This window comes from Podarcis liolepis, assembly GCF_965112155.1.
Source record: "Podarcis liolepis genome assembly, chromosome: 2".
NCBI lineage: Eukaryota > Metazoa > Chordata > Lepidosauria > Squamata > Lacertidae > Podarcis > Podarcis liolepis.
Window position 1 is genome coordinate 120,781,517 of NC_139555.1, and position 12,083 is coordinate 120,793,599.

The following is a 12,083-nucleotide window of genomic DNA, read 5'->3' on the forward strand; positions in this document are numbered from 1 at the left end:
CCTCCATCCATCGTGGGGACCAGAGCAGGGGGTGGGCAGTTTTGTTTGTCCCCTCCTGGGGCAGGAAGCCTCAACAGAGAACTTTCTTGAATTAACAGCAACAACTGGCCATCCGCCTATGTCTTGTGACCTAGAAAAGGTGTGTGTTCTCCACTGAAAATCAGGATGTAACCAACATTTCTCTCTTTTTTTCTGTGGAATGTGGCACTTTTCAAGAATATTTGCTGGTCGTATTCCCTAAATGAATTATCTGGTGCCCGATTAATCCCTTCCTCTGCACGACGCTTTTTCCACACTCGGGACATTCATAAGGCTTCTCCTCCGCGTGGGTCCTTTGGTGTTTGATCAGCGTATCTCACGGAGAAAAGTTTTTCCTGCACTCAGGGCATTTGTGAGGCTTCTCCCCTGTGTGGATGTTCTGATGGTCAATCAATTTACAAGGGTGATTTTTGTTTATTAACAGGAGGCAATCCAGAAGCATTCGCTGCTACTTGAGAAAACATTCAGCAAATGTAAACACCTTGGGACATTAAAAAAAAAAAAAGATCACGTGGTCACTGAGTTTCTGAGTCATTTCCAGGAAGGGGAAACTGCCAGTAGCTGAAATCTGAGAAAGCGAAACTTAACTCGGCTTTTGGCGGGAGGGAGCCATGGCTGCTGCGGGGGGTCACATCCAGAATCTCCGTGATGAAGCCACTTGCTCCATCTGCCTGGATTACTTCAAGGATCCAGTGACCATCCCAGAGTGTGGGCACAACTTCTGCCGATCCTGCCTGGTCCTGTTCTGGGGGGAATCGGAGGCGGAGGCTTCCTGCCCTCAGTGCAGAAAAACAGTTCAGAGACGGAGCCTCATCCGCAATCGGCAGCTGGCTAACGTGGTAGAAATAGCCAAGAATCTCAGCCTTCAAGAGGGAAAGGAGGAAGGAGGGAAAGGAGGAGTCTGCGAGGATCACCAGGAGCCCCTCAAGCTCTTCTGCAAAGTCCATGAAGTCCCCATCTGCCTGGTGTGCGACAAATCAAAGGAACATGAAAATCACAAGGTGATTCCTCTGGAAGAGGCTTTCCAGGAATACAAGGTAGGAGATCCCTGGATCTGGAGGGGGAGAAATAAATAGCTGTGGATTCTTCTTGGGAGGTTTGCTTTTTAGTTCTGAAGTCCAAAGTAGACATGGCATTGATTGGTGGTTGTTTATCGCCTTGGAAGCAGCCCAGGGGAAGCCTGAGGGCTCCTGGGGTGGCTGGAGGGGGGAGTTGAAGTCTTTTTCTCTGCCAGGGGGACAAGGGGATCTTGAAATACTCACAGCAGCTTCAAAGATTTGAACTGGACCTTGGCCACTTCTCCCTGAGACCTCAAAGTGAGAAGTCAGGCTTGGACTCCCAAGGAAAGGAAAAGAGGCTGAGAGATCAGGCCACAAGGGAGGGTGTTTGAGAAAAGGTGAGTGGCTGCCAGCTCTGCAGGCAAGGGGGGACCTAACTGGGATCCTGAGCCCCACAGGGTAGTTGATCCATCGAGCCGTGGACACAAAAACGCTGAAAACCTCTGTACTTTTATTTCCTCCAGGAAACTACTTTGCTATTCCAGCAAGGCCACTGGGCGCAAGAAGCCATTGTGATTTTAATTTCTCTGTGTGTCTCAATCAAAGCTGAATTTTTCCTTTTCTCTTTAGGGAGAGATCTGTCGCCGCCTGGAGATTCTGAGGAAAGAGAGAGGGGAAATTCTGGCCCATCAAGCAGATCTGGACAAGGAAAGCAAAGACCTCCTTGTAAGTGTCTCTATTGTTACTAGACAGGGAACAAGCACTTGAGACCTCCAGGTATAGGGCAGTATGTAAATTCAATAAAGAAGAAGAAGAATCCAGTGAGGACTGAGAAGTGATGGGGAAATCTGCCTGTTTCAGCTTCTCCTCATTTCTCATTTTTCATATCAGTCTGTTTATTAATTTATTGTTCTGAAAATGAATCAGATGCTAGGGTAGTTACCTCCTTGTATAAATATTCTGATCTGTACTTTACCCTCATAAATACATTTTTTTGTGAATATTACCTGGCTGGGTGAAGCTTGAATATATCAGAATTTTAAAGCTCTGTTTTGGTCTCCATATTTTTTCAGCAAGAGCAAATTAGGCAAGCTCACCTTTGAATGCAGCTAAATTGAGTTTATTTCCCCTTGTCATTTATTATGTGAATAGCAGTCAAGGAGAAGCCTGAGGACTTGTGAGCTGAAAGGGTGGAAGCATTTCAATCCAAATCCTTATTTACCATAAATTCTACTAAAGAATTGTCTTTCTAAATGTGGGCTCTTGTTCATTTTAAGTAAACTCAGGCCATTATGAACTTTTAAAGAAAACAGGGGAGCTATGGGGATGAACTCTGCACTTTGTCCTCCTCCTCCTCCTCTGTTTCTGTTTCTTCCTACACCTAAATGGCCCCAGTCTAAACTGAGGGGTGTTTTATGTCCCTGGATGTTCTCTGAACAGCTTAGAACTCTGGTTATGCCATGCCCCAAAACATGCAGGGAACATCCATGGCTAGGAAAAAAGAGCTCCTTCCTTTAGGCTGTATCCGTCTGCAAAATAGAAGTCAACAGAAACAGCAATGGAGAGGGCCTCCCCTCAAAATAAAGGTTTACTTCTTTAGCCACTGAAGGTTTCATGTCTATGAAAAATCAGAAGTGTCCACCCTGTTTAATTCTCATAATTTTGTTTCTGCTGTTTTGAGACTAAGCCCCAAACACACTCAGACCTCCTCTTTTCTTGCAGAAATTAACAGAAACGGAGAGGCTGAAGATTGTGGAGAAGTTTAGAGAACTGCGCCAGTTCCTGGAAGAACAAGAAAAAGGTCTGCTGAATCATGTGGAAGAGGTGGAGAAGGAGATTGCAGGGAGAAGGGATGAGCAGCTGGCCGGACTCTCCAGGAAACTCTCCTCTCTTGAGAGGATCATCCAGGAGATGGAGGAGAAGAGTCAGCAGCCAGTGATTGAACTCCTGCAGGTAAGATGGTGGCAGGAACAGCCCAAGGCTCCAGGAAAAGGCTTCCTCCAATCCTTCATGTGTCTCTTTCATGTATACAAGGAGTGCAGGGGCTCAGATGTTGGAGCCTCTAGTCAGGTATGTAATGGACAGGAAGACCCAAGAGACCTGGGATGCTTAACTCACCTGAATGCAGACTAGAGATTCTTCTGTGTTCTTGATGGAACAGGAGGTGGTTTTCTGCTCTTTGCTGATGATTTGTCTCCAAATGCCTTCTTCTTGGCAATGCTGCCTTCCTGCCCTGGGCTGGACTTCAGCGAGGATTCAGGCCTCCTTCTGACATGAGGCAGTCTCTTGACCAAGCTTCTCTTCCTGTTCCCTCCACAACTTCTGGGTTGATCCCCTTCACAATGGATACAGAGCGGCCCAAAATGGTGCTCAGTCACAGTGACCAAAGAGTAAGGGACTCATCCAGACTGCTGCTTTTCCCACCCCTTTCCTCCAGGAAAACCCGCTGTTTGCTGCTGAATGAGAGCAAACATCAGCCAGGTTTTCTCCGGATTGACGTTTGCTTAGATGTTGAACTAAGGAGCAGGTTTTACCTAAGGAAAAGCGGCAGGGCAAAGGCAAAACCTCTTGGACCCGTGTTTTCTGGGCACAGGAAAAGCAGAAGTGTGGAGGAGCCCAAAGAAACACGGAGCTGTTTTATTACCCCTTTGGAGGCATTTTATGCTGCAGGTGCTTTTTTATTTCCAGTTGGAAAGTAGAATTTGAAATTTGGGGACTTCTGTGGAAGACAACTTGGGACAGTTCCCTGGTAGGATTATCTTGTAGGCTTACTTACGTCTGAATTGCACAATGCAAATGGGATTAAAGTTAATTAATTATAATCGAAGAGAAGAGATGGGATGGAATCTTCTCCTGAACCCACAAATATTAAATTTCCCTAAAATGCTGGTGGATTTTCATAAGGATTCTTATAAAATAATTGTAAACAGATGTGGAAATGTGGAGAACCTGATACTGGAAAAATTAATAATTTCAGATTGGAGAAATAAAAGCTGTGAGAAACCAAAACTGGCTGATTCAGCCATTCCTACCCAAAACCTTGGCATGTGCCAGGCAGACTGACATCCAAGGGCCAGGGTCTGAGGGGGGCTTCCTAGTGTGGCCTGTGGTGTGCAGTGAATTCCCTCCTCTTTTCCCCTCTAGGATGTGAGAAGGACCTTGCAGAGGTAAGTGGATCTAGCTCATTTCCATTAGCATCACTCCATGATTCCAGGATGCAACAACCTCAGACATGGCCCTCCAGGGGCTGCAGGGGGGAGACTGTAGGACTCACTCCCTGAGGCATCTCACAGGTAAAAGCAGGGCCCCCTCTCCTGAACTTGTAGCCCCCCAATTCTCCCTCCAAGGATCAAGGTCAGCTGCCTCCTCCCTCCCTACCTCCCCACATCACTTCACACGGGGATGGGGGTTCTTTTCTTTCTCTTCCACCTTCTGTTCATTGACTTTGGTAATTTCAAACATGTAGAAGAGAAAGTGCCAAAGATCCCTGGGAACAGCTTAAGGTAAAGGTAAAGGTACCCCTGCCCGTACGGGCCAGTCTTGACAGACTCTGGGGTTATGCGCCCATCTCACTTAAGAGGCCAGGGGCCAGCGATGTCCGGAAACACTTTCTGGGTCACGTGGCCAGCGTGACAAAGCTGCTCTGGCGAGCCGGCACCAGCGTAGCACACGGAAACGCCGTTTACCTTCCCACCAGTAAGTGGTCCCTATTTATCTACTTACACCCGGGGGTGCTTTCGAACTGCTAGTTTGGCAGGCGCTGGGTCCGAGCAACGGGAGCGCACACTGCCGCGGGGATTCAAACCGCCGACCTTTCGATCGGCAAGCCCTAGGCGCTGAGGATTTTACCCACAGCGCCACCCGCGTCCCTTTGGGAACAGCTTAGGACGTACCAATATGTTTCCACGTCCCACGGACCCCCCAACTCAGCCCCTTTGAGGCACTGAGGGAGGGAAGGTCTGTTGGTCTAGAATGGGTTGGCTCTTTTTCTTGGGAGCGTTTCCAGCGTGAGAGGCTGAAGGTGGTCTTGAGTGGGGGGTGAAAGTCAGGTTGTTTGATGCCTCTGGAGGGAGAGTCCCATGGGGCATGGGGTTGCGCACTTCCTGTGTGAGAGGGGGGGTGCAGGGAGGGTGGAGGTTGTTCTCCTTGACCGCTTGGCAGCTTTTGACATCACTAACTAGCCAGTGTGGTGTAGTGGTTAAGAGCGGTGGACTCGTAATCTGGGGAACTGGGTTCGCGTCTCCGCTCCTCCACATGCAGCTGCTGGGTGACCTTGGGCTAGTCACACTTCTCTGAAGTCTCTCAGCCCCACTCACCTCACAGAGTGTTTGTTGTGGGGGAGGAAGGGAAAGGAGAATGTTAGCCGCTTTGAGACTCCTTCGGGTAGTAATAAAGCGGGATATCAAATACAAACTCTTCTTCTTCTTCTTCTAACATCCTCTGGAGAGGCTCAGGGAGGGAGGGATTGCAGGCACTCCATTGCAGGGGTTTGCCCCTTACGTCCTGGGACCTTCCCAGAAAGTTGTTATGGGGCAGTCACACTTCTTTGAAGTCTCTCAGCCCCACTCACCTCACAGAGTGTTTGTTGTGGGGGAGGAAGGGAAATGAGAATGTGAGCCAGTTGTTATGGGGCAGCAGAGTTTGAAGCCATGGGAGCCCTCCGGTGATGTCGCACAGGGTTGCCTCTTGTCCCTTGTGCTGTTTAGCATCCTTACGAAGCCATTGGCCAGGGCTTGGAGGTGGGTGTCAACAGATCATGTTGAAGTACCTATTGGGAAATAAACTTCAACTTTGTTCATGTTATTGAGATCTCCTGCAATAATTAGGGAGACGGTGCCACAATGGGGCCATTCATTGTTTTTCTTTTCACCAGGTATGAGAAAAGAGAGAGTCCAGAGAACCCACTGGCTTTCCCTCCAGCAGTGAGGAAGAGGATCTTGGAATCCTGTGATCTAAATCACCTTGTGGAGGATACAATGAAACAATGGAAAGGTAATGAAAAATGGCTGCCAGGATTTCACACTGGGATTTCTATTATTTCTTCAGAACTGAACATGCCAGGCTCTTACTGCATGGAATTGAGTAACCCCAGGATACCTTCCTTCTTGGTGCTCCAGCCTTCATTTTCTGTCCCCCAGAATGGCCCATGTATATTGTGACCCTGGATCCTGTAAAGAAAGCCTGAATAAGAGTGTATCTGTTTTCAGTTATACGGAACCTCCTTTTCCTTTTGGTTACCAGTCTACACAATCTGGGGTTGTCCTTCTGGAGGTTCTCCTGCTCTGAATGGAGTCAATTCAAGGATGCCACATTATGAAGTGTTACTTTTGTATGGAGATTTATCTCAGGCGGAAGAGCGTTGCCCTAACACTTGATATCTTTTTGCTTCCTCAGATGCTGTGTTATACAGAAAACAGTTTCAGAAAGGTAAATTTCCATGGGAGGAACAATTTGACAGGAGGGATGGAGACTGATATTTCATGGGTGTTGAACCTTCCCTTCTGCAGACTTTGGGACCCCCATCAATGGCGTCACTCTGGGAAACAGTCCTCTAGTGGTGTTTGGGTTCTTGGTCTGTCCCGTGAATGAACTGGGAGAGGGTTTGAAGGCTTGGATTGGGGGCAGAGCTTGTCCCTGCGAAGAACCTGCACACCAGTCTGAGTTCCATTCCTGCCTATAGACTAGTATCCTGGTTTCACACTCGATTTCTTTCCTAAAATCTGTATGCTGCTTGTTTGTAGGGAAAATCCTCAGAGCCTTACAATATCTTACAAAAGCCCTTAAGGAGGATCCTGCAGGGTCAGTCCAATGTCCATCTTGTCGCGTTCTCATATATAGGGAACCTCCCTTGCATTTTGTTTTCCCTCCACACAATCTGGAGAGGTTCTTTTGCGGCTTCTTTAGATTTGCTTGCATTTCCCCCTCGTGAAGTGTGTTAAAAAGGGCACCCGCAAGCACCCAGTCCCTCCTCCACCTCCTGCCCAGTCTGGTCTCCCAGCAGCAGAGCAAGGCCTGAGCTGCCTCCTCCTCAGTTTCAACCTCATCAGCCATCCCCATCTCCTGAGACTTCCCACTGTTCTTATGAGATCAGCCCCATTCCATGAGAGACGACTTCCCATTGCATGAGACCCTTTGAATTACAGGGTAAAGCTCTACTGATTCATCCTCTGCAATTTGGTTTGTCAGCATGCTTGGAAATTCTGGTTTCAATTCCCCACCAGTTTACTTGGCGCTGATGTTAACCTTCCTCCAGCCATTCAGTACAGATTCCCATTTCATTCGTGGATTTTGAATGATTGTATTCCACCATTTTCTAGTATGGTTTACCATTTCTGACTTCCCCAGAATGTGTCCTTTTATTTAAAATGCATCTCTGGGTTATTTGTGGGGCATAGGATTTTGTTCATTCCCCCCCCCCCAAAAAAAATATATTTCGGCCCCCCACAAGGTCTGAGGACAGTGGACCGGCCCCCTGCTGAAAATGTTTGCTGACCCCTGATCTAGTCCAACCCGCTGCAATGCAGGAATCACAGCTAAACACGTTAGTTGTTTTAATTCCTTAGGCCTACAGTTGTTGTCTTCCAATTACTTGTTTTATGATGTCATCTTTTGCTTGAAACAAGGAAACAACAGATGCTATGTTATGGTGATGTTTTGTAAAAAGATTTTCTCTGAACTATTGCAGTGTAGACCATTAAGCCTATATTTTTGCTTCCTCAGATGTCCAGTCACTCAGAAGTCTCCAGAGAGGTAAAATTCACATGGAGACCCCAGTTCACGGGGGGGGGGACTAGTGTTTCATGGGGGGTCAAGAGTCTCTTCTGTACAGTTGAGAACCATCCACCGCTTGACTTTAGCCCTGCTGTTTGTACCACAAAGGCAGAGAAGGTGGACTTGAAGGGGGAGAGACAAACTTCCCAGAAGGATCAGGCGGAGGAGGGAAGAGCTTTCCTCCTGGCTAGAGAGAGTTGGGTTGCTTTTCCATTCCTGTGACCTTTTTCACACCTGGTTGCTATGAGTCCTCTTTTTCCCAGCCATGTCTTCTATTTTCATGATTAAAATTTCTTATAATTTGTATCGGGGCAGATTTTTAAAATTTGGCTAAATGTCCCCAAGGTTTTTTGTTCGTTTTTTTTGGTTTACAAGAACCCATTGCATTAGAGCAGGCATAGGCAACCTCTGCCCTCCACATGTTTCAGTACTACAATTCCCATCATCCCTGACCACTGGTCCTGTTAGCTAGGAGTTGCAGTCCGAAAACATCTGGAAGGCCAAAGTTGCCTATGCCAGCATTAGAGTCAGATCTAAGGCACCCGGTTTGGCTAATCTGCAGCAGAGAATCACAACAGAGCAGCATCTTAAGCTAGCGACATACTGTAAAAATCCCTTCTCTTGTGGCTGAACCAAAAGGACGCTGGCTCAGCTACAAGATCTTGGAGAAGGAGTCCGGGAGGGCAAGAGTTAAGACCCCCCCTGCCCTTAAGGAGAGTCCACATGCAGATGTTCAACAGTTTAATAAATTGTTATGTGCGCACTTACGTTCAGAAAGATGTGAACATGTGCCCAAATATTTCATGTGGCAAGTGAGGGAGCTATATGTATTATTATTATTCTTTTCTTGTTGAAAGTTCAGAACACTGCTACTAGCAATGTATCACAGCTTCTATAGCCTACATATAGTAGGGGTATTTCAAATGAGAGTCGTCATAGCGATCCATGGTTAAAAGTCGAAGTTGGCAAATGTGTCCTCTTTCTTGCTCTTCAAAATAGGGCAGCCCTACACTTGCCTATCATGACTGTCTCAGCCCCAAACTGGTAACCTTTTGAGTTATTCCCCGCTTCCCCCAGGGAACTAGTCTTATGGTATATATTAAATCCCAAAGAGAAGCATGGAATAAGCAGTCCTTTGTAAAATTGCCCTGCCACCTGCCTCCTCTTCCCTGGCGGCAAGGCCTAAACTTCCAAGATGGTTGGGAGGAAGGAGAGACCAAGTGGGTGAGAGAGATGGAGAGCAGGAATAAACAGGCTCCCCACTTAACACGATTTTCACTTTTGTGCACGAGGGCCCAGAACATAAGCCATGCGAAAGTGAGGGGAAGCCTATATGTGGTTTTGTGTTGTATTTTTATGCTGTGAACCACCCTCAGACCTATATATGATGGGCAGTATGCAAATGTTGATATTATTATTATTATTATTATTATTATTATTATTATTATTATTACATGGGGGTCGTCCTCCCCCAGCCCAACCCAGAGATCCCCAAAGGCCAATTCCCACAGAGATTGTCAGAGGAAAGCAACTTCTCTCCTCTCCTGCCTCTTCCAATTCTCCTCTCTTCCCTCTTAGATAACACAGAAGAGCTGAGTAAAAGGTTTACTGGGTGGTTTTTCCTCTTAGAAAATGCCTGGGTTGAGAAGAGGGCAGGCACAATGGACATTGAATATAAGAATGTGAAGGAAACTGATTTAAAAACCAACCAGAAGCTATTTATTCTGATGAAAGTCTGAAAGGAGGAGTCTCAGTCTTGCATATTGTTGTGATGTGGGGTTTGTGATTTCAGCTCTCTTGACATAATATGCTGGAGACAGTTCTCTAGTAACACTTCTTTATTAAAGCAAACAAGACTCAAGCCTGAGGAGAGGAAAGCTACATTTATAGGGACAGGGGACTAGCTAGAAAGGATACATTTTGGAGGGAACAATATCAGGCAATCACAGTCCTGCCTTTTGGAGGAAACCAATAAGACAGAGGATCCAAATACAGCAGCTTAAATGAACCAATAGTAGCTGTACCCTTTGAAACCAAAAGGCAGTTACTTTACCCTAATGCAAATACAGACAATAATAATACAGATATAAAATCCTTTGACTTAATACACAACACCTATGATGCAAAGTAATCCCATTGATCTGATAGGGAATCTGGGTTTTTTGGGTGTTTCTTGGATTAGGATGTCCATCTCTCTCTCTCCGCTGACTCTGCCTAATCTTCTCTCTCCCTCATCTTCTTCCCAACAGCAAATGTCACTCTGGATCCAGACACAGCCCATCCCCAACTCATCCTGTCCAAGGATAGGAAAAGCCTGAGACGGGGAGACAAACCTCAAGCCCTGCCTGACAATCCTGAGAGATTCAGTGACTGGCCTTGTGTGTTGGGACGTGAGGGATTCACAGCAGGCAGACATTTCTGGGAAGTCACTGTGGGAAGTGGGGAATGCTGGGCTTTGGGGGTTGCCAGGAAGTCTGTGGAGAGAAAGGGCAGCTTCTCCTTTAGCCCTGAGGGAGGGATCTGGGCTGTGGAGAAGTGGAGAGGGAAGTACGTGGCCTGTACCTCCCCTGTTTCCTCTCCTCTGTCCCCGAGGAAGAAACCCAGGGGGATCCGGGTGACTCTGGACTGTGAAGGGGGACGTGTGTCTTTTTCTGACGCTGACTCAGGAGCTGAACTCTACACGTTCTCAGGAGCCTTGTTCTCTGGAGAGACCCTCCTCCCTTTCTTTTATCTGAATGACTTTGATCTGTGGGGAAATGAAACCCACCTCAGTATCTCCGGAGGAGACTAAATCTGCCTCTCAGGCCCAGCAGGAGTTTCTCTCCAGACCAGAGTGACTGATATAAAAAACATTTACCCACCAGGAGAACCTTGGGCAATTTTTCAAGGGCCTTTTGAGAAGATTCATTTTCCTTCCTTTCCCCAGAATTCCCTCTGCAGCTTACTTCTTCTTAAAGAGACAGTCACACTTTTAACAGTCCCAATAAATCATATTTTCCTCACCTTCAGTCTTGTTTTCCTTTTGAGATGTCTTTGGCAGAGCACGAGACTCTTAATCCCACGGTTGTGGGGCCCACATTTGGCAAAGGTTTCCTGCACTGCAGGGGGTGGACTAGATGACCCTCAGGGCCCCTTGCAACTCTGCAATTCTACGAAACCTTCCTCTCCCCTGTCAGGAAAAAGCACCAAGGCAAAAGCCAGCTCCAGATGGCTGGAATGCAAAACAGGATGTTGTGTTTTGCAGCTGTACTGCTGGGGAAAAGGTGGAGCCTATTCTCTGTACTGAGCACCGGATGTTAGCTCAGAGTGTCATGTGACCTGTGCTGGAAGTACAGGGGAGGAGTGTGTGTCTCTTCTGATGGAGACTGAAGGGTGCAGTCGCATTTCTATGTACTGCTGAGTGACAGGAATAAAACATGTAAATAGGACTCCTGTCTGTCTCATTTCCCCTCCCTGGGGAGAATGCAGGGAGGGAGAGAAGCAGAGGGTGTGTTCTTTCTCACGTCTAATGAGAAGAATCGCCGGTTTGTTTACCTAGCCTGCCGGCAGTTGCAGACGGAAGGTAAACACAGTATCTCGCTCAATTGCCTCGGGGGAGGCCAGGTACCTCTGACTGTGAGCTGAGATACTAACATATGGCAGCATTCGGATGGTTGCGATTCATCGGACATCTGCATGAGAGGCTGGTGAATTGTCCTCCTCTGCTCCAAGGGAGAAGGCAAGCGTCTGAGAGCAGCCAGAGGCCAGAGGCTGAACAGATGGAGGGACCCAGAGGAAAGTGTTTTCCAAAGCAACGGAGATCAAGGTATGCTGCATTTCGGGCTAAAAGTGTGAACGCAGGTTGATTAATTCCCTGGTTCACGGGAGCTGCGTTTGAAAAAAAACAACAGCTCTGAGAGAGAGGCCTGCAGCTCAGAGGCTGAAGCCTGCATTCCACAAATTCTTGTGGTTAAGATGATAAGTCCTGAATGCATTGTTGCTAAGTAACGGAAAGTTGGAAAGTTACTGGCAAAGAAGCTGCACTGTGAGGCTCGGTAAAAGCGAAACAAAACCATGGAGTGTTTTGGCTACAAGTTTACGTGCTCTTGGAGGGACTTTCCATAGCAGCCAGAGGTTAGCTGCCAGGTGCAAAGAGCGTAAACAACTTGCAGTTTGCCTGCCTGAGAAAGAAAAAAACAACTGTTGGATTTTACAGTTTGCTTGAGAGTGTGAGCTAGAGGCTTGGCTTCAAAATGGATGCCAAGAAAGGGGGAGCTCTGCCTTGCCCACCTCCCT

The 12,083-nt window shown here is 47.3% G+C and overlaps 1 protein-coding gene across 2 annotated transcripts; it reads left to right on the top strand.

The window, feature by feature from the left end:
• The first annotated feature begins 266 nt into the window (after positions 1 to 266).
• LOC310701583 (zinc finger protein RFP-like) lies at positions 267 to 10,810 on the top strand. Of its 2 annotated transcripts, XM_083492708.1 has the most exons (8): positions 267 to 1,076; positions 1,668 to 1,763; positions 2,760 to 2,990; positions 4,182 to 4,204; positions 5,911 to 6,029; positions 6,432 to 6,464; positions 7,758 to 7,787; positions 10,058 to 10,810. In XM_083492708.1, exons 1-8 carry the CDS (start codon positions 651 to 653, stop codon positions 10,597 to 10,599), a joined length of 1,500 nt encoding a protein of 499 aa, XP_083348834.1. In that variant the 5' UTR covers positions 267 to 650; the 3' UTR covers positions 10,600 to 10,810. The 2 variants fall into 2 exon arrangements, with proteins under 2 accessions (XP_083348834.1, XP_083348835.1); XM_083492709.1 differs by lacking the exon at positions 7,758 to 7,787.
• Positions 10,811 to 12,083: the final 1,273 nt, after the last annotated feature.

Bases quoted from the DNA above. Each gene is read 5' to 3' on its own strand.
- LOC310701583 (XM_083492708.1), top strand. From the start codon at position 651: ATGGCTGCTGCGGGGGGTCACATCCAGAATCTCCGTGATGAAGCCACT. The intron at 6,030-6,431 runs GTAATGAAAAAT...TTGCTTCCTCAG, and splicing joins TACAATGAAACAATGGAAAG to ATGCTGTGTTATACAGAAAA. The intron at 6,465-7,757 runs GTAAATTTCCAT...TTGCTTCCTCAG, and splicing joins CAGAAAACAGTTTCAGAAAG to ATGTCCAGTCACTCAGAAGT.